Consider the following 18652-nt stretch of genomic DNA (forward strand, 5'->3'; position numbering starts at 1 on the left):
CCAGCTTTCTCGAAGGCATCGGAGTTTTCCTGCTGGAACCACCGATTGGCCAGCCCCGCCCCCGCGGCGAGCACCATTCACAGCTCTCCCAGAGCTGCAATCCCACAACAGACCCTCACACTCAACATGGTGCTCGCACTAGCCCTCAAAGCCGAGCTGAACGGCGTGACCGACCTGCGTCCCCTCGACACCGAGGATTCGCCCTTTTACTACACATTCAAGGTGCAATGCACATCCTGTCGCGAAACACACCCCAACTGGGTGTCTGTGAGCCGCTTCGAGCAGAATGAAATCAGTGGTAGCAAGGGTGAGGCCAACTTTGTGTGGAAGTGCAAGAATTGTAAGGTCTTTCTCACTGTCCTCCTCGGCGTTAACATGATGCTAATGTCTCTACAGCGTGAACACTCAGCGAACATCAAGGCCGCGCCGGCTGCATACGAACGAAATGACCCACCGAAGACGAAGAACATCCTCGAGTTCGATTGCAGAGGGCTTGAGTTTGTCGAGTTCAAGGCTGATGTATGTGGCTGTGTGTATGGAAATGGTTAGGATGGGACTGACATGTAACAGGGTGAGTGGCTTGCCACGGGCGAGGAGTCAGGCACAAAGTTTGAAAACATTGAGCTCCACGAGGGCGAGTGGTTCGACTACGACGAGAAGGCGAGCGAGGAGGTCAGCATCACAAACTTGGTGTGGGAAGTACGACGCGCATAGCCAACGAGCCCACAAGGAAGGAGCGAGGCAAAAGGAGTAAGGCCGGTTGGAGACACGACGAAGAGTGCGGCTCATTGAGTCGTTGTAGGAAGCAGAAACGAGTAGGCGGCTCTGACTGATTCCATTGAGAAGAGATATCAATGACCCACCAAACGCACTTGCTGATGCAGCCGTCTTTGTACAAGGCCAAACTTATGTGACAGCTAACAGGTATATGCAGGACACATCCTGCTCAGTGTCCCTCATGCAACTCCCAGAACGCCGTTGTAGGGAACACCAACCAGATTCCCTCGTTGCCATTCATATTCCAAGATAGTACTTGCCCCTCTCGTAGACAAAGAAGCTGGTCGCAACCATGGGCACAACCTTGACGTATCCTATCGTCAAGCCCACAAAGTATCCCCTCCAACCCCTCTCAACGTATATTCTCTTCGCGACTTCCGCGATGCTCAGCCGGTGCCCGTCACCCACTACACCGCCGACTTGCATTCGTCGCCTTATCACCTCGAGCGGGTATGATACTGTCTGCGAGACGAATCCTGCAATACCGCCGGTGCTCAGCTCAGCCCAGTAGCGCAGCTGTGCAGGCTTCTGGCTCGTAGTGGATGTCTCTTCACGGCCAGTGTTTGGCAGAACGGTGTAAGGCGCGAGAAGCGGCCAGCGCATAATATCGCTCATGGTATCGTGTGCGAGGAACGAAGCACCGGCGTAAGGAACCATGCCGAGTAGTGTGGGCGTGAAGCCACGGAAGAAGTTACTCAGGCCTGTTTGCGGTGTGAGTGTCTCAACTGCTTGGGTTGCGGATGCGGTGAGTGCATTGGTTGGGTTGTGACTCGTCGGTGCGGCGTGCTCGGAGTATATCTTTCGTACTATAGAGCTCAAGTTCGATCTTTCGCCTGCCCGTGTTTCGAACGCAAGGCGCACGCGAATCACTTCTAGTGGATAGGTGAAGAATACGCTCACCATGCCTGCCAGACTGCCAGACACGAAGCGGCGACCGGGGGTTTCTTGTGCTCTGGATTGGATGACGCGCGCACGAATTTGCTCATATGCGAGGAACTTGATACCCGCGTATGGGAAGATTCGAAGCAGCGTTGCAGAATGCCCTTTGAACAGCCCCTGCACGCCAGCTTGCAGGTAGATGTCGCGGACGGCGGTGGGGAAGCCGGTCCATGAGCCAGTGTATTTTGCGAATTGCGGGTTCTGCGTCTGGAAGAGGATTTTGACGCGGTCGAGGGGACCGACGACGGTTTTCGCTGCGCAGCCTGCTATTCCACCTGCAATGCCGCTCTTTATCAGGTATTCGTAGCTCTTCTTGTCGACTTTGACTTTTCGCCCCGCGGCTTCATGGGGGCGTGCGTCTTTCCCTGACCGCGAGAGCACGATGGTGTCACCGTCTGTGGAACATAGCGGTGGTGTCTTTGTGCTGCTGCTGGCACTGTTTATGTCGGCGTGGCTGTCCGCATGGTGGGTCAGGATATGGGTGTCCATGGGGGAGCCGTCATGGCGGAGGGCGGGCGAGGACATGCCAGGGCTCGTGACTACCGCGACATGGGGTGCGTGTCTGTGTCAATGTCTGTATGATCCAGGTGGAATCCCAGAGTAGGTGTTTACTAAGGTCGGAATGTGGAGAGTTTTGTGGGGGATTAGAAAGCGTTGCCCGTGTGTGGTTGAGATGCAGCTCCAGGCCATGACGTTAAGCCGAGGATCTTGAATCTCTTTCCGGATAAGATGGCCCTTGACCGACGATACGCGGAAAAGCTCCACGGCCGGCATGTCACGCGACAGCCTCACCTCCGTAACAGATCCAAGGATCCATCTTCGTCTGCTGTCCAGACTGACCGTGGTGTGTGACTCTTGATTACCACGTCGAGGCCATCGGACCGTAAGTGAATGGGTAGGTATTGCCCAATGCGGCAACAACCGTAGGTAAACTTTTTCGTTTCCTCTGTCCAGAACCCAGTTTCACTTCTTTCTCTTCCTAATGACTGCTACACACGACCAATGGAGCGCCATACTCTACCAGAGCGCAGACCGTGAGATCACTCTTGTCGATATACCCACTTCGATCGCCACCGCTCAAGGCCGCACTGGCACACTCCTGTCCACTTCACCGTTGGAAGAGCCAATCCAGTCAAAGGAAGAATACCAACCCAAGGCAAGCAAGATCACAGGGATTGCTTCGGCCGACACAGCGCGTTATGAAGTATACAAGTCATTGATTCAGCAAGCTCTGCTCGACATCAAAGCTCACGTTCCTGGATCATGGTGCGCTCCCAGGCAGATATTTCCCCATCTACCAAAATATGGCAAGGACGCAGCAGAAACCAATGATGTAGAAAGAGAGCTGGAGCATCAATTTCGAGAGTGGGCTGCTGGCGGGGAGAGCAGAGTCGACGACAACTCGTTCGACTTCCAGACGATGATGGCTTCTCTGGGTGCACCAGAGGTTCAACCAGCGATTGCCGGAGATAACGCACAGCGATGGATAATGTCATGTTTTGCAGCTAGAGACGCAGATTTACAGGATGGAACTGCAGCAGACTGGTCGCCTGCGTTCTACAATGCAGAGAGTCAGACCCTGAACCTGACCATCGCTCGAGCCGGGGCCGAGAAAGAGCAAATGACTCAAGCATACAACTTCACGGTTCCGCCGCTATCCGCTTTCTTCCTCGGTGACTGCGACCATCCAGACTCTTTTCGTTCGGCTTTCCGCGAGGTCACGAATAAGCACAATCTCCCCCGACACTTCGATCTGGTCCTCCTAGATCCGCCATGGCCAAATCGATCAGCTAAGCGTAAAGGGGCGTATGAGCAGGTTGGAGGCATGCCATACTTGAAGAAGATGTTGTTGAAGATGGACATTGACAACTACCTCGAGCACAACGCTCTTGTCGGTATCTGGATCACCAACAAGTCAGCTCTGCGAGACCATGTGCTTGGTCCAGGCGGTCTATTCGAGACGTGGAATGTTGGGCTAATTGAGGAGTGGATCTGGATCAAAACGACTACCAAAGGAGATCCCATGTTCGATATTGATGATACCATGCGCAAGCCGTATGAAGTTCTACTTCTGGGACGAGCGGCACCGAATGCGTGGACCACAATGACACATGCGTCAAGCCCTCGGAAAAGGGTCATCGCCGCGGTCCCGGATATACATTCACGGAAACCGTGTCTGAAAGAGTTGCTAGAGCCGTATGTGCCGGAACCTACTGATTACAGTGCGCTTGAGGTCTTCGCCCGATATCTTGTTGCTGGATGGACGTCTTGGGGTAATGAAGTGCTGAAGTATAACTCGAATATCTACTGGGCAAAAGACTCGATCGAGCAGCAAAGGAGCGTGCGCTACAACTAGGAGATAATGCAAGGCTTTACGACGGAGCAAGCTGCCATAGCACAGTTGTAACAAGATTCTGTAGATTACAATTCGATAGTACTGATAAGATCACCCCCTCCCACGCCATGCAAATGCCATACCTCCCAAAGACCGTACCCAATCTACACTCCTTATAGCTCATAGCTCATCGTGGTAGTCCCCCATCTGTCTCTTTTGAAATTCCAGAATGTGTGTGAGGAATGACGGCTCGATGTGGATGAAGCCCACCAGACTGAGCACAATCATGATAAGAAAACCCAACCCAACACCGAACGCCACCGTATCCCATTGCCTGCTGACCTTCCTCAGCCACGCTTTCGTATCTTCGATCGCAAAATTCTGATCCTGCGCCAACCTCGCATTCTTCAGTCCTGGCAACCCATCCAAGCTCTTAGCATTGTTCAGCTTTTGGAAATCCATCAGCTCCTTTCGCTCAATTTTCTTCGCCGCCCAAGCCTCCAGCGTCTCACGTCCGTCCTTGTCGTCGTCGTGGTCTGCAAAGGCTGTTGCGTCGCCTTCCTCAACACCAGGAAGCGTGCTGAATCCGCAGCTAGTTTGCACTTTCTTGATTTTCAAGACGATGATTGCACGCGCACCAGTGATATCCACTGAATCGCCGTTCTCAGACGCCATCTTCGCGCGCAACTCATTGAAATGTTGATCCCATTTCTCGACTACACGACCGAAGCCGAATAGTCGCAGGGTCTTGGCGTTCAAGCCTGAAGAGCTGAAGAGCAGCGTTATGCGCCCGTTCTCGTAAACGTGTGAGATGGTCTCGCAGCCGTGACCTGTGGCGTCAAGGTAGGCGACTGTGTTGGGGCCGAGGATGGAGAAGGTTTGTGAGGGCTGTCCCTTGGGCGAGATGTTGATGTGGTCTCCGGCCCAGGGCGCGCTGGCGACGTAGAAGAGAGGCTGGGCGTTGATGAACTCAACATGGTCGTTGTTCAAGGAGGCGTGGAATTTAGGCATGTTGGGCGGCTTCGTATGTTGTGTGGATGTCGCTGAGGTATAGGCACGTGTTCAGGTCGATATGGTTGTCCAGATGGGGAGTGGAAGAGCAGGAGAGGGTGGCTGGCCAGATGGGTTATGTCGTTGCTGTATGGTATTTCACGATTTGGTCTTCTCACGAAAATCCAACTTTACAACGTCTCCTTCTTCAGTTCCAATATTCTGGTAAATTTGTTTTGATATGCTTGGACTTTTTTGTGACATTTTGGAGATTGGCTGCTTATTCAGCCGAGCTTACTGTAGCTGGTTAGGAGATGCTGCGAACCCTGGGTTGAGAGGTTTCCCTTGTTCAACGAGAATGTTTGTGATTGCAATAACTGATCCCGGAGATTTGACCGTAGTTACTGAACCAAAGTACATTGTCTCCGAAAATTATACTGCTGTTGCTCGCTCCGCAACATCGAATGCCAAGACTGAAGTGGTCGGCGTTCCTGAGAGCAGACCCCGATCAGACGATAATCTTTGAGCATCACATTAAAGTCGCATTGTGCATCCACGAACGCCTAATCGGATACTTCAAGCTGCTTGCCGCATAACTGTATCCTCCGCGACCCCTGTCCCTCTTTCTCGTCCCCCAAAGTGCGTCGAATCGCCCCACGCCCCGCGATTCGCATCGCCGCCGCTCCGCACTCAGTGCAGCATGCTCCGGTAGCAATGCTGGCTCTCTGGTCCCGGGCAACGCAGAACCCGGGATCCTGCCGATGCATTGTCTGCGGCAGTCGGACAGTGCACAATGGCTCACGAAGCTCACTCCGTCATCGAACGTCAACAATTGTCCATACAACCACCCCCGCCGCTGGGATCGCCATCGATGCGCAGGCAAGGCAGAGTGGCCGCCTGTGGGAGGAGGCCATTGAATCGCTGAAGGAGGCTCTGGAACGCCCTTTAGCCCGCCCATTGAAGACCAGAGGGCAGGCAAACGTTGAACATGAGTCTGTCGACCATATTCCGCTCGAGAGACTGCCGCGTGACCTGGATTGGACTCGCCTCAGTCAGGTCGCGGGCATGGACCTCGCGGACGATCAGAGGCTGTTCCACAGAATGCACTCGCGGGCCTACGATGACCCGCATGGCACATGGGACGAGCTTCGTTGGGATTCCAGGTTCCCAGGTATGCAGCAGCTTCAGTGGCCGGCGAACACAGGTCATCGAGTGAAGCCATACAATCTGCCACCGCAGTCACTGTGGGCTCCAGATATGGTCCGGTTGGCAGCGATGCGGAGAAGACATACCTGGAAGAAGCTTACTATGCAAGAGTTGTGCACTGCAGTACTTATATATTCACTTCTGCGACGCGTCCGTGTCCCATGGCAACCGCAATCAGGGCTGTCGCCACAGATCGAGAGGGTCGCTGCTTTCGACGACACACAAGCGTGGAAAGCGCGGAAAGAGATATTGGCGAACATTGTCCGACTGCACCTAGTTCCTGGGGATGCCGTCGGCGACGAAGCTCTGGAAGCGCAGATCTATCCAGATCAACCTGCAATTCCGCGCTATCACCAAGACCCCGACGGCGACTTCTACGAGACCACACAACGGCTGAACAGCGGTCTCAAAGAACTATTGCGCCACGATACGAGAGGCAGGAAAGAGGACAGGATAGCTGCAGACGCACTCGCCAAGATTTGTCACAACCTCTTTGTGTCCTCAGCTCCGCCAGACGTCCAGACATTCAACATACTCATCGCCGGCTTTAAACGATGGCGCCGTCCTGAAATGGTGGATGATGTTATCCTCGCTTTTCACGCCTCCAAAATACGGCCCAACGAGATTACCCTCCGCTACATCCTAGGCCACTACATATCTGAACGACGTCCTGACGGCTTCTCTCGGTTCGTCGCATGGATGCGTGGTGTTGGCGATGCGCTGATGCTCGCAGACCCGGACGTCACCATTAATGAAGCAAGTCAGGGTCGTCTCATGCCCATAAACGAGAAGAAGATCTACCAGAAGGTGTACCCAACACCAATGGTATTCGGTGCTTTGATAGGTGGTGTGGTGAAGTTTGGCGGCTTCGATCGCGCTCTCGAAGTCTACTACGAGATGAAAGCCGACGGCTGGGGTCTCGACATGGCCGGTCTTACACGACTGCTAGGCGACTGCATCCGCCGAGCCGACTGGCAGGGTGGTGTGTATGTCTGGGACGAGATCAACAGCATCAAAGACATGGCCATGCCAAAAGACATGGCCAAGGCATATGAGTTCATGCTCAGTCTGTGTTCAGTGACTGGCAACACAAGCGCCTTCAATCAGGTCCTCAAAGAGGTCGCGAACAGAGGCTTTGACCGACAGAACATCATCAGTAACGCGTTGAGAACGACACAATGGGCGCAAGCCAAGAAGGCAAATCTGGCACCGGCTTGGGCTGCAGACAATCTGCTCATCGCAGTTTCCAGCTTCGTCAAGGACTTGAAAGAACCGGAACCTGGCGCAACTCCAGAGTTCAGCATCGACGACCTGATGTATGGTGCACCGGTCGTTGAAGGAGATAGCGACATGCCGGTGGACAACCTCAGCGACTGGGAGGACAGTATCCCTACGGAAGTCTCAGAGCAGCGGCCAACCGATCTCAATAAGACGTGGGCATCGTGGGTCGAAGCCGAGTTTGGAGAGCGGCCCAAAGACCCGGATGCTCACGATTGGCTGGCAGCGACCACGAGTAAGCCGGTTAAAGATGAACCAAATCCCACAGCATCAAAAGAAGTCTGGGAAACATGGCTTGAGGCCGAGTTTGGAGAGAAGCCGAAAGATCCAGAGTCCTGAGCGATCCACACATACCATGCTCGTCGCACTGCATAAATTGAAGCATTAGATTGACGTTTTGGTTGCATCGGGTCTGGTTGGATATACCTTTGCGTGTATAATGGGGGCACACGAGAGCGTCTAGAACTCCGCCTGTAGAGTATGTAAGTGTGTACAGAGTTGTGAGGTCGGAGGTTGGATGAACCTTGTCAGGCCAAGACAATGTACATTTAGCCGTACTATACGAAGTATAAATATATAATCCTCGCTTCTCCATGTCTGCCATGTGAACACCTTCCACTTGCGTCGTGGCACCGCCTGTAGTACATGGGAAAAATCCGTACTACAACTGAGGTCAGCTCGACATTGCTGAGACTAGTCGTTGCAAACCATATAATATGTGTCCGAAGTAGGCTGTTCTTCTTGATCTAGGCCACAATTATGGCAGGCATATGCCCACAGCATCCAGGCGATTGGTATTGCTCTCCGTAGTCGAGGTGATGTGTCGACCAGTGATAGCCCTGGGGCGACATGTCCCGGCCAGCACAAGTTACGGTTACGGTTTACCCATACTCCCCTGTCGACCCACGAGGTATATGACCAGTGTCGATCTCCTCCCCACATTCCAGCATCCATCCTTCCACAGTTACCAGATCAGACCCCCCAACACACACACAATGCGCTACGCCATCTTCGCAGTCACTGCCTTGACGGCTCTGACGAACGCTCTGCCTATCGCTGAGCCAGAGGTACTTAAGTCCCCTTCGCCGATTCTCGAAAACGTTGTGTTCAATCCAGACAGGCCCAGCTCATCGACACCAAACCCGGCACCACAATCGAACTCGGCAAGCCGAGCACCGAGATCACCTGGGGAAAGAGGGACTTGATCTTCGAACCGAGCAAGCCCGAGGATACGATTGAGTTGGGCAAGCCGAGTACGGAGATTACCTGGGGAAAGAGGGACTTGATCTTCGAACCGAGCAAGCCTGAGGATACGATTGAGTTGGGCAAGCCGAGTACGGAGATTACCTGGGGTAAGCGCGACCTCATAGATGTCAAGCCAGGTTCAACGATTGAACTGGGCGAGCCATCGACGGAGATCACTTGGGGAAAGCGCGATCTGGTCATCAGTAAACCTGGCTCAACGATTGAGCTGGGTACGCCGAGCACAGAGGTAACCTGGGGTAAGGAGTAGGCTTCTGATGGAGTGGGTCTGGATGTACGCGTTGCAAGGTAGCAATTGATGCTTATGTTCTTGCCTTTCTTCCGTCTTACTATATCGGCTAATCCTGACTACATAAGCTGCTTCGAGCTGAATCACCACGTCTTTGAATCCGTGGAATGATCTCCCTGACTGTACTCAGCTATCATGCCCCTTGCTCATCATGCCTTTATCGAAGAGCCGTGCTCCAACATGTCTTGTGGACCTTTCTTTCAACGGATGTCGCAGTGAAGATACTACCATAACGGATACAAATGCCGCTGGTACGAAGTTGGGCCGACGGATCCACGTGCTGGTACCGTAGTATCGATTGGTCTTAGGACTATTGCTCGAATCTTCAAGCGCTATCTGGACCATATCTTCGACTGATCAGACTCGTAGCCTGCTGTAGCGAGCGTGTAAGCAGGCTTGACGAAATATGCCTTTTGGTGGCTCATGTAGCAGTGCCAGCGGCGGGCGCAGGGGCTGAAGGGGCGGCAGCTGGAGCAGCAGGTGCGGCAGAACCAGAGACTGGAGCAGGAGCAGGAGCAGGAGCAGGAGCAGGAGCAGCGGCAGCGGCAGCGGCAGCGTTGGCTCCTCCGCGTGCGCCTCCACGTCCACGTCCTCGAGGTGCAAACCCTCCGCGGCCGCCACGGGCTGGTCCAGTTGGCGTTCCATGAGGGGGTCCCTGGGGTGGTGCATTGAAGCGAGAACCTCTGGCAACTGGCGCCTTGCGTTCGAGAACTTGAACAGCGCCCTGAGCAATCTTGATAGGGCTAGCAGCCATGGCTTTCTGCAGACCCTCTGGCTCTGAAAAGTCGACGTACGCAAATCCCTTGCGCTTGTCAATCTCGACCTTCTCGAGTCCGCCAAACACCTTCAGGGCCTCTTCGATCAACGGCTCGGTGATGCCCTGTGATGGGTTGGCGTGCTTGAGGAAGGCCTGCTTGCTCGTGGCGTCGGGCACCGGTCGAGAGGGAGTGGACCTGGCAGGAGGAGCTGCCGGCGTGGCTGGAGGTGCTGGAGTTTGCACCTTCGCCGGCCCAGGAGTCAATCTTGGCGCGGCGGGCTCGGTTGGCGGAGCGCGTGATGCCGCCGGGCCCTTGGGGACCGTCGGTGTCTGCGCAGGCTGCGGCTTCTTCAAGATCTGGGGAGCTGGTGTTGCTGGTGCCTTGCCCTGCGCCTGAGGCTTTGCATCGCCCGGTGCAGCTTTGCCGTTCGTGGTGTCCGCCAAAGAAGCCTTGAACGCTCTACGTTCGGCGCGGGTTGGGCGCTCCTTCTTCTGCGATGCTTGAGCGGCCTTGTCAGCTGGCGATGCGGCGTTCTGAGCAGCAGGTGTGTCCTTGGGCTTCTGCTCTGCAGCAGGCGCATCCTTTGCTTGGGCTGTCGCATCGCCGCCGGCAACCTCGCGCTTCGTTCCACGACGACGGTTGGGAGCAGGCCCAGGTCCTACCCCAAGATCGCGCTGGAGCATGGACTTTGCGAGGGCGACGTTGCCGCGCTTGCGCTCTGGGGCAGGGCTGGCCGAGGCCTTGTCTGCGGTAGTGTTCGCGTGCTTCGAGGTCGATGCCTCCTTGTTCAATATCTTGACGGCTTCTTTGGTCATCAGGGCCTTGTCAGCCTTGCCTGATCTGCGACTCTTGTCCCCTGCGTGGGGTGCGTTCTCCTTGCCCGGCTTGGCGAGCATCTTCTTCTCCGCGGTGGCATCCTTCTCTCCACGTCCAGCGCGCCCCTTGCTGTTCGGCTTCTCTTTGTTCGCCTTCTTCTCACGGAGCGCCTCGATCAGTGGCGTCGTCTTTCCCTTGGTCTCCTTCGCCGGTTCGCCGTCAGGGGCAGCAGGCTTACTGATTGGGTTGGTCAGGCTTTCGAGGAAGTCCTTGAAGTCCTGGTCCTGGTCGATGGTGCCCTGGCGGTTGTCGTTCCTACGACGGCCACCGGGCATCTTCGGGTACGGTGCGAACTCGAGTGCAGGTGGGCCGACAAGCGCAGGATCCTGCCATGACTTTGCGGCGTCGTGGAAGGTGAGAGCGCGGACGTGGTCTCCGAGCTGGGTGACGAAATCCTGCTTGATAACGTGGAAGTATGCTCGAGAGGGTTTCGAAGGCTTGGCTGCGCTGTGGACATGTCAGACTGGAAATGGCTAGACAGTGCACGCAACATACTCCTTCGAGACCTTTCCCTTTCTGTAGTTGAACCAGTCGACCTTGCCGGCACCGACCTTCCAATCGTCACCAACTGCGCTCTCGAACTCCGCCTTCGTCAAGCCTGGGGGCAGGCGGCGCAAGACGAGCTTCAGGCGCGGCTGGGCAGCCTTGGGGCCGCGGGCGGCCTGAGCAGGTGCATTTCTCTGCAGGACTGCGACAGGCAGCACGCCGTTGACGCCCGCCTGAGGGGCCATGGGAGGGGTCGTGTTTCGGGGGGGGGGGGGGCACGAGGTACCCGGTGGGACGGTATAGCTCGGTTGTGGAGAGCAGTGGCTAGGGATTCGTCAGTCACAAGTAGTTGTAAGACTCCAGACAGTTCAGTACTTAGCACAAGGGCCCAGCAGCTCTCGTGACTGAAACTGGGTCCGGTCAAGCTTGTCGAGGGAGGGTCCCGCGGTGTTGAGGTGAGGGAGGGTGGAGAGGGGAACAGCAATTTCTAGGTATGGACATGGGAAGCAACTGATTCCCCCAAGGCTCAAAGGCAAGCAGATAGCAATGCGACTGCTGCTCCAATCCAACCAGCAATACAAACAGGCAATGACGCAGCGTGCAGACGCGCACAGGAAAGAGTGCGGTCGCGCCTTCCCCATGTCGGGCGCATCGTCGGCAGGGCTAGCGCCGAGGGGCTGTTGCGCCACAGGGCACCTCTGCTGCATGCTTCTGGGCCCGTGAACGCTCCCAACATGCCTGTCTGCGCCTCCTAGAAGCTGGTACTGCAGTGATTCATGCGTCTGTCCATTCCGTAGACCTTCACCGACACCCTCGCCCGCCTCTAGCATCGCACAGCGCCGCTACGTCACGCCTCGAGTCCCCCGCCGTCACACGACCGGCTTCCCTTCTGCCGCAGCCACACCTCCATCTGCGCTGCCACGCTTTCCCCGTCTTGGTCTCCCCGTCATCAACGACATATATTATCCCAAAACCATGCCCAAAGACAGCGACGTCCCCCAGCCCGGGCCAGCGCGCCTCGCCAAAGGTGCTGGGCCCGACGAGTGGTTGGAGCAGGCAAAGCAGTGCAAGTACCTGCCCGAGGCCGACATGAAGCGGCTGTGTGAGATCGTGAAGGAGTGTCTTATGGAGGGTAGGAGTTTACCTGTCTGCACTCTGTAGAGCTTCCGTCTGATGTGCCCCCCCAGAGTCGAACATTCAGCCCGTCCGAACACCAGTCACAGTGTGCGGAGACATTCACGGCCAGTTCTACGATCTCCTTGAGCTCTTCCGTGTCGCTGGGGGCATGCCCAACGACACCCCGCAAGCTCCAGAAGCGCCTCCAGTCACTCTGCCCAGCAAAATTAACCCCGCCGATCTTGAGCCCCCCACAAGTATAACAGATCCCAAGGTCAAGCGCAAGATGAAACGGAGATTCCAGCGCGATCCAAACTATATTGGGCCAGCCAGTCCCCCCGGCGGCGACGGCGAGGACGTCGACGGAGACGACGAAGAGGAGGAAACGCGGGGCCGCAGTAGGAGTGTCCATGATAGGCGGAGTACGGGATCCATCTCAGACGCCGGCTCGACACGCAACACAGTGGTGGGCAACGGCCAGCAGAACTTTGTCTTCCTCGGTGACTTTGTCGACCGTGGATACTTCAGTCTGGAGACGTTTACTCTGTTGATGTGCTTGAAGGCAAAGTAGGTATGTGAATGAGGTGCGGACGACACGGCTAACAAACCTAGATTCCCCGACCGAGTGACATTAGTGCGCGGAAACCACGAATCGAGACAGATCACCCAGGTGTACGGCTTCTACGAGGAGTGCCAGACAAAGTACGGAAACGCGTCGGTGTGGAAGGCGTGTTGCCAGGTCTTCGACTTCCTCGCCCTCGCAGCCATCGTTGACGGCAAGGTCCTCTGCGTCCACGGAGGTCTCTCGCCCGAGATTCGCACATTGGACCAGATTCGCGTTGTAGCGCGCGCCCAAGAGATCCCGCACGAGGGCGCTTTCTGTGACCTGGTCTGGAGTGATCCCGAAGACGTCGACACATGGGCGGTGTCGCCCAGAGGCGCGGGGTGGCTGTTTGGAGACAAAGTGTCGTCCGAGTTCAACCACGTCAATGGCCTGCAGCTTATCGCACGAGCGCACCAGCTTGTCAATGAGGGTTACAAAGTGAGCATACCTTGTTACGTCATCAGAAACTTGCCTCTAGACGCTAACGTGTTCTAGTACCACTTCAAAGACAAGGACGTCGTCACTGTATGGTCGGCACCCAACTACTGCTACCGCTGCGGCAACGTCGCTTCCATCATGAACCTCGGCGAAGACCTCAAGCAAGAGTTCCAGATCTTCAGTGCCGTACCCGATCATCGCCGTGCAGTACCGGCTGGACGCGGTGGAAGAGGAGAGTACTTCTTGTAGCGGAGTCATGGTGGACGCGGTGCGATATAGCGATTCGGATGTGACAAGCATGATCATGGCATTTCTACGATGTGAAGAGACGAATACCCAGGACGAGACGGAATGGAATGATTGACGAGAGCTATTGCATGACAGCGCCTGTATAGTGATGCGTTTTAGGTAGCTCGACTGTACGATACGAAACGAATACGTTGATGATTCAGTTGTCCATGTTGTAAATGCTCGTGATTGTTCGTTGCGTTCATTGTTGCCATATATCTCATCACGCTCCTCGGAACCAAAGAGGAGCTCGTGCCTTGTCTATGTCTAGACATACTCCCTCTCGGCGTAGCTAGCGATCATTCCCTTCGCATCGGCCTCGTACTCCCTCAACTCGACCTTCCCCTCCTTCTCCACCGTATTCGCCTGCACAAACACCTTGCGCGGCACCTTCTTCCTCAGCACCGCCGGGCGGACCAGATTCTCATAAAACGGCTCCACGTCCGTGATATCATCGTACAGCTTCTTGGCCTGCTTGTAGTCCGCCGTGCTCTTGAAGATGTGCAGTTTCTGTAGATAGTCATTAACCGCCGTGCGACCGAGATCGAGGATGCGATCGCGCTCAAGCCGGATCGTGAGATCAGACAGATCGTCTTCTGTCCACTCGAGCTCGCAGAACTCGACGCCTGCGTTGAGGAAGGTGCGCAGGATGCTGAAGCGCGCCTGCATGTGCGCCTGGCCCCATTTCCGGCTCTTCGGGTCCCAGAACTCGAGCGCGACGATGCCCGCGCGCGCCATCGACAGATACGCGGTGTACAAGACGTCGCCCGCGGGGCCGTTGATGTCGACGTTCCCGTCGCCGAAGCCGAAGAGTTGTAGGATCGAGAACTCGCAAGACAGTGCCATGGCGACGCATTCAGCACGGCATTCTTCGTAGCTGGCGGCGATGGTGCCGAAGACTGAGCCCCAGGTTTGGCCCGGCTTGTACCAGGTGCGGATCGGGGTGTGGGTGACGGGGGAGATGGGCGGGTTTTCGTGGTCAAAGTTGAACTCGCCCGGAGCGGTTTCTTGGAGCAGCTTGCCGCAGCCGTGGCCGAGGAGCTCGTGGAGGCCGACTTGGACTTCAAAGGCTTTGTCGGCGTTTGCTTTGTAGAGAGCTTGTTGGTCGTCTTTGATGAAGGGGAGCCTCTCGTTGGGGGCTTTTGCGCTGAGCACGTTGCCGAGGGAGACGTTCTTGAAGCCGAAGTTTTGTCGGATGTCATCGTAGTTGGGGATGTTGATTCCTGCGGGGATACTGTATGGTATCAGTAAGGACGCGTAAAGCTGTAGTGTTACTGCGACTCACCCACTACCGGCGAATGTAAGCACCTCGAGCGATGTGAAGTCCGGGCTCAAGAACTTGTCTTTCTCAAACTCCTTGCCCCAGGGAAGCTTGGGGATGTATTGGGGAGCAGACTCGACAAGTTTGGAGAAGGCTTTCGTCCGCTCCTTGTTGACCATAGCCACGAACCCTTCCCACTCACCGCGAATGCCGTGCGGGTCGCGGTATGTCTCGATGAAGCCAATGTCCGACTCCACCGTCGGCCCCTTGTCCATGATCCACGCCCTTTGGCTTTCCTTGAACGCCTCCAGTGAGCCCGTCCTGAAGCTCTTCGAGTACTGCTCCATCATCTTGACCTCGTTATCGTTCGCAGCATACTTCTTGGCCTGCTCGATGTGGTGCGCAATTGTCTCCATCTCGTTCGAGTAGTCTCCGAACACCAGCTTGGCCTTCTTCCCATCATCCAGCGTCCATTCGCTGTCCTTCAAGTCTCTCTGCTCAGACGACGGATTGTCCAAAGCCGAAGCGATCAAAACCTCGAATCCTTCGTTTGTCTTCCTGATCCTGGTGTTCTCCGGCAGAAGCCCCTTGCTCTCCAGGAAGTCGCTCACGCTTGCAATCTCCTCCTTTGTGATGGTCGGCGAGCCGGGATAGTACGTCGACACATGCCCGGCGCTCGGGTACCCTAAGTGTAGCTTCGCCACATCGTCACCCGCGAATATCGCATCCTTGAACTGTTCATAGAAACCCAGCGCCTCCTTTGACGTAGTCGCCAGTGCCTTTAGCTGCCTGGGCTCGAGCCGCGGGACGAACTTGGAGTCGCCGAACGACTTGTAGTTGCCAAGGTTCCCGAGAAACTGTGCGGCATAGTTCAGATAGGCTTCGAGCTCCTCCTGCACGAGACCGGCTTCCTTGGCAAGTGCGTCGTAGTCGCCCTTGCTGTGCTTGTGCAAGGCAACAATGAAGTCGTAGATGGGCTCGGATTCGGGCGAGAGCTGGCGGAGGACGATGCGAGTACCGGCGAAGCAGGCTCTATCCTGACGTGAGGATACAGCATTTTGAAATCTCCAAGTGTCTTACAGTGAGATGTGGTGAGCATAGAGCTTCTCCTTGTCGGTCAGCGCCTCGAAGTGGGGCCTGATCGCGAGAGGAACAACGGTGGGCGGGCTGTCGGCCAAGTACTGCTTGAGTGTTTCTGCTTCGATGGTGGTGGTGGTGGTCATGTTGTTGTTGTTGTTGTTGTTGTTGTTGTTGTTGTTGTTGTTATTGTTTGGTTGAGAGCCTCCGAACAACTGTTCAAAGAGGCGGAGGTGTGGATGGAGGCGGAGCTGGAGGGACAATAGCTGGAGCTTGGGCGAACACGGGATTAGGTGCCCCACGGTCTCACATGATAGCGCGTGTCACGATGAATCGAAGGTTGGGACTCATAGCATGCCAGGCAATTTTTCGGGCTGACGAAGAAATCGCTATGCGCTATGCATAGTTGATGACTGGTATCCAAAAGACCGCTACAACCCAACAAACATAGAAACAGCACCAACCACCGCCAGCAGCCCCCACGACACACCCATAGCGGCGGCAGCGCTCTTGTTGACACTAACAACCTCCGGTGTACCGATCTGCTTGACACCGTCAATCTTGCAAACAGTCTCGCACCCCTTGCTGGCCCTCTTCTCATTCTTGCCCTGGTACGATCCGCTGGTGTTGAAAGTCATCTCAATCCACTGGACATGGAACTCCGCCGAGTGGTCCTCGGTCATGTTTCCACTCCACTCTCCGCCATCACTCCACATGTTGAGCACCATGTAGCTCTGCTTCCGGGGCACAGAGTATGTGTTTGCTGCGACCTGCTTGCCGTTGAGGTACCAGTAGCTGTTCTTCGGCAGCCAGTCGATGCGGTGCGTCTGCCAGTCCTCCCAGCTGGGCAGGTCAGTGCCTGCGACTGAAGCCTGCGCGACTTCGTTGCCGTCCTTGCCGACAGAGGGCTGGTTGGTGTAGCGAATTGTGTCGATGGGGTCGCGGGTCAGGATCTCAATATCTGACTCGTTGTCGTCGTCGACGAAGGTGAAGAATCCGGCTACAGCACCCTTGTCGCCTACTACGCGCCCGTACATTCGCATTGATACGTGCATTAGATTCTTCTGGTGGTTCTCCATCTCGCTGGCTGACTGAAAGTCGGATTCGCGCGATGTGCGGAGGGCGAGGTAGCTGCTGTCGTTCTCTTCGGCGAGGTAGATGTTCGCGTATGAATTCGACATTGGCACGGGGAAATCCTCTGTAGCCGGCTTGCTCCAGTTCTGTGTGGCCCAGTCGTAGTTCCAGTCGTCGCTATTGAACAGATCGGGTTGCCATGTCGGCTCCAACCCCATGCTATCGTTCACCTGCCCTGGTGCCTCAGAAAGGCCGCCCGGCAGGTTGCGGAAGTCGTAGAAGCGGTAGTACTGGAAGTACTCTGGTGTGTTCGAGTCGGCACCGGTTGAGACAACATAGCAGTTGCAGTCTGCGTTGTTGTCCTTTGGTGTCTCGTTTCTTGACGAGGTGTATGGGCTTGTTGCGAGAGCAAAAGCAGTGAGGGGCAAGAGCGAGGCGCTCAGTCGAGTAAAGGAAGGCATGGTTGTGCTGATATTGCAGACACGCTCGGAACAACAAGGGATTATTAGACAATAAAGATATGAATGAGAGTATCAAAAGTCCGTAAGAATGAACAAAGCGAATGTCACCTGCAACAGACCATACGATCCAGAAAACCACTCAAGAAGGACTTTGATGACAGAATAGCCCAACACCAAGATACGCTCCGAGGGATCAGTAAGCTCATATACGAGCCTTTCGCTGCAGTCAGCCGCTTAACACGGAAGCCAGGCTCGATGCGCGCATGCTATTCAATAGCGCTGCTGTGCAAAAGATGCAGCGCGTTTCGTGTTCTCTCCAGGTCTCCCAATAAAGACCCAGCCACAGCGCATCTGGACCGCTCATGCGAGAATGATCTCCTGAGTTAGCCGTTTTAGGGGACCTAGCATGAAAGACACGAGCCTCACGGTGGCTTTGACGGATCTTCGGCGTATCGCCAAGGTCGATGGGTGGGTGTTTCCGCCCCAGAGACACCGGAGAGCGTGCCGTTTGTCACAACCGTATTTGAGTCGTGTTCGATCTCCAGAACATCTCGAGTTCAGACACGGGTCTGGGCGGAAGGCGGAGGAAGGCAAGGCGGATGACAGGAGAAGAGCAAGATGCAGGGGCAGTCACCAGCCACAGCCTTCCGGTAATTTGCTGCAGAGCGATGCTAAAATAGCCCCCAACGTCGCCGCCAGGCACGACGGACAGAACGCCAAAGTAAACGTTTGTTGACATGATGAGCAGGTTCTTTTCCGCCCCGACTATCACCAGCGACCTCATCTTGGCACCATACCGCTGGTATTGGACGACGAAATTCTGCTTCTTTACGAGATCGCTCGTTGATGGTGTTGAACGAGTGGTGCTCATGACGTGCCGGCATATATTGTCGTCTTACACGGGCGTGTCAATATTCACTGCATCTCCCCACCGTAAGCGTGCAAGGGTTCGACAAGCCACATCATACAGCCTGTCAACCACTCCATGTGCTCGTCAGCCCCTGTTGCTGTGAACCGGGAAGAAGCGACGCAAGCATCAGCCACAACTCTTCATGTGGTGCCCTGAAGCGGATGATGCCGTGCCGCTCACCCCATTCTGCTGGCCTTGCCTGTCTCACTTGTATACATTCGGCACA

General features: G+C 55.6%; 10 protein-coding genes across 10 annotated transcripts; 5 read left to right on the forward strand and 5 right to left on the reverse strand.

Annotated features, from left to right (window-relative positions):
- Positions 1-126: 126 nt before the first annotated feature.
- On the forward strand, positions 127-714 carry BU25DRAFT_331219 (uncharacterized protein; the record flags this gene model as incomplete). Its single annotated transcript, XM_033702387.1, has 2 exons — positions 127-519; positions 595-714. The coding sequence occupies 2 exons, from the start codon at positions 127-129 to the stop codon at positions 712-714; spliced, it is 513 nt and encodes a 170-aa protein (XP_033566069.1).
- Positions 715-791: 77 nt separating this feature from the next.
- BU25DRAFT_406412 (mitochondrial carrier) lies at positions 792-2391 on the reverse strand. The gene has a single exon (XM_033705268.1). The coding sequence runs from the start codon at positions 2239-2241 to the stop codon at positions 1015-1017; it is 1227 nt and encodes a 408-aa protein (XP_033566070.1). The 5' UTR covers positions 2242-2391; the 3' UTR covers positions 792-1014.
- A 175-nt stretch (positions 2392-2566) lies between these two features.
- Positions 2567-4162, forward strand: BU25DRAFT_406413 (MT-A70-domain-containing protein). The gene has a single exon (XM_033705269.1). It carries the CDS (start codon positions 2699-2701, stop codon positions 4070-4072), a length of 1374 nt encoding a protein of 457 aa, XP_033566071.1. The 5' UTR covers positions 2567-2698; the 3' UTR covers positions 4073-4162.
- On the reverse strand, positions 4153-5264 carry BU25DRAFT_406414 (pyridoxamine phosphate oxidase family protein). Its single transcript, XM_033705270.1, has one exon. It carries the CDS (start codon positions 5060-5062, stop codon positions 4232-4234), a length of 831 nt encoding a protein of 276 aa, XP_033566072.1. The 5' UTR covers positions 5063-5264; the 3' UTR covers positions 4153-4231.
- Positions 5265-5425: 161 nt separating this feature from the next.
- On the forward strand, positions 5426-8111 carry BU25DRAFT_406415 (uncharacterized protein). Its single transcript, XM_033705271.1, has one exon. The coding sequence runs from the start codon at positions 5756-5758 to the stop codon at positions 7862-7864; it is 2109 nt and encodes a 702-aa protein (XP_033566073.1). The 5' UTR covers positions 5426-5755; the 3' UTR covers positions 7865-8111.
- Positions 8112-8520: 409 nt separating this feature from the next.
- BU25DRAFT_454266 (uncharacterized protein) lies at positions 8521-9038 on the forward strand (the record flags this gene model as incomplete). The annotated part of the gene is made up of 2 exons (XM_033709855.1): positions 8521-8592; positions 8646-9038. The coding sequence occupies 2 exons, from the start codon at positions 8521-8523 to the stop codon at positions 9036-9038; spliced, it is 465 nt and encodes a 154-aa protein (XP_033566074.1).
- Positions 9039-9498: 460 nt separating this feature from the next.
- BU25DRAFT_454267 (uncharacterized protein) lies at positions 9499-11442 on the reverse strand (the record flags this gene model as incomplete). The annotated part of the gene is made up of 2 exons (XM_033709856.1): positions 9499-11158; positions 11207-11442. 2 exons carry the CDS (start codon positions 11440-11442, stop codon positions 9499-9501), a joined length of 1896 nt encoding a protein of 631 aa, XP_033566075.1.
- Positions 11443-11930: 488 nt separating this feature from the next.
- BU25DRAFT_383253 (serine/threonine protein phosphatase-like protein) lies at positions 11931-13798 on the forward strand. The gene is made up of 4 exons (XM_033704270.1): positions 11931-12329; positions 12385-12880; positions 12926-13355; positions 13413-13798. Exons 1-4 carry the CDS (start codon positions 12173-12175, stop codon positions 13602-13604), a joined length of 1275 nt encoding a protein of 424 aa, XP_033566076.1. The 5' UTR covers positions 11931-12172; the 3' UTR covers positions 13605-13798.
- BU25DRAFT_383256 (dipeptidyl-peptidase III) lies at positions 13755-16127 on the reverse strand (the record flags this gene model as incomplete). The annotated part of the gene is made up of 3 exons (XM_033704271.1): positions 13755-14877; positions 14929-15936; positions 15985-16127. 3 exons carry the CDS (start codon positions 16125-16127, stop codon positions 13911-13913), a joined length of 2118 nt encoding a protein of 705 aa, XP_033566077.1. The 3' UTR covers positions 13755-13910.
- Positions 16128-16208: 81 nt separating this feature from the next.
- Positions 16209-17772, reverse strand: BU25DRAFT_135441 (glycoside hydrolase family 16 protein). Its single transcript, XM_033700553.1, has one exon. The coding sequence runs from the start codon at positions 17514-17516 to the stop codon at positions 16413-16415; it is 1104 nt and encodes a 367-aa protein (XP_033566078.1). The 5' UTR covers positions 17517-17772; the 3' UTR covers positions 16209-16412.
- Between the last annotated feature and the right edge of the window lie 880 nt (positions 17773-18652).

The sequence above is a fragment of the Macroventuria anomochaeta genome (assembly GCF_010093625.1).
Source record: "Macroventuria anomochaeta strain CBS 525.71 unplaced genomic scaffold BU25scaffold_3, whole genome shotgun sequence".
In the NCBI taxonomy this organism is placed as follows: domain Eukaryota; kingdom Fungi; phylum Ascomycota; class Dothideomycetes; order Pleosporales; family Didymellaceae; genus Macroventuria; species Macroventuria anomochaeta.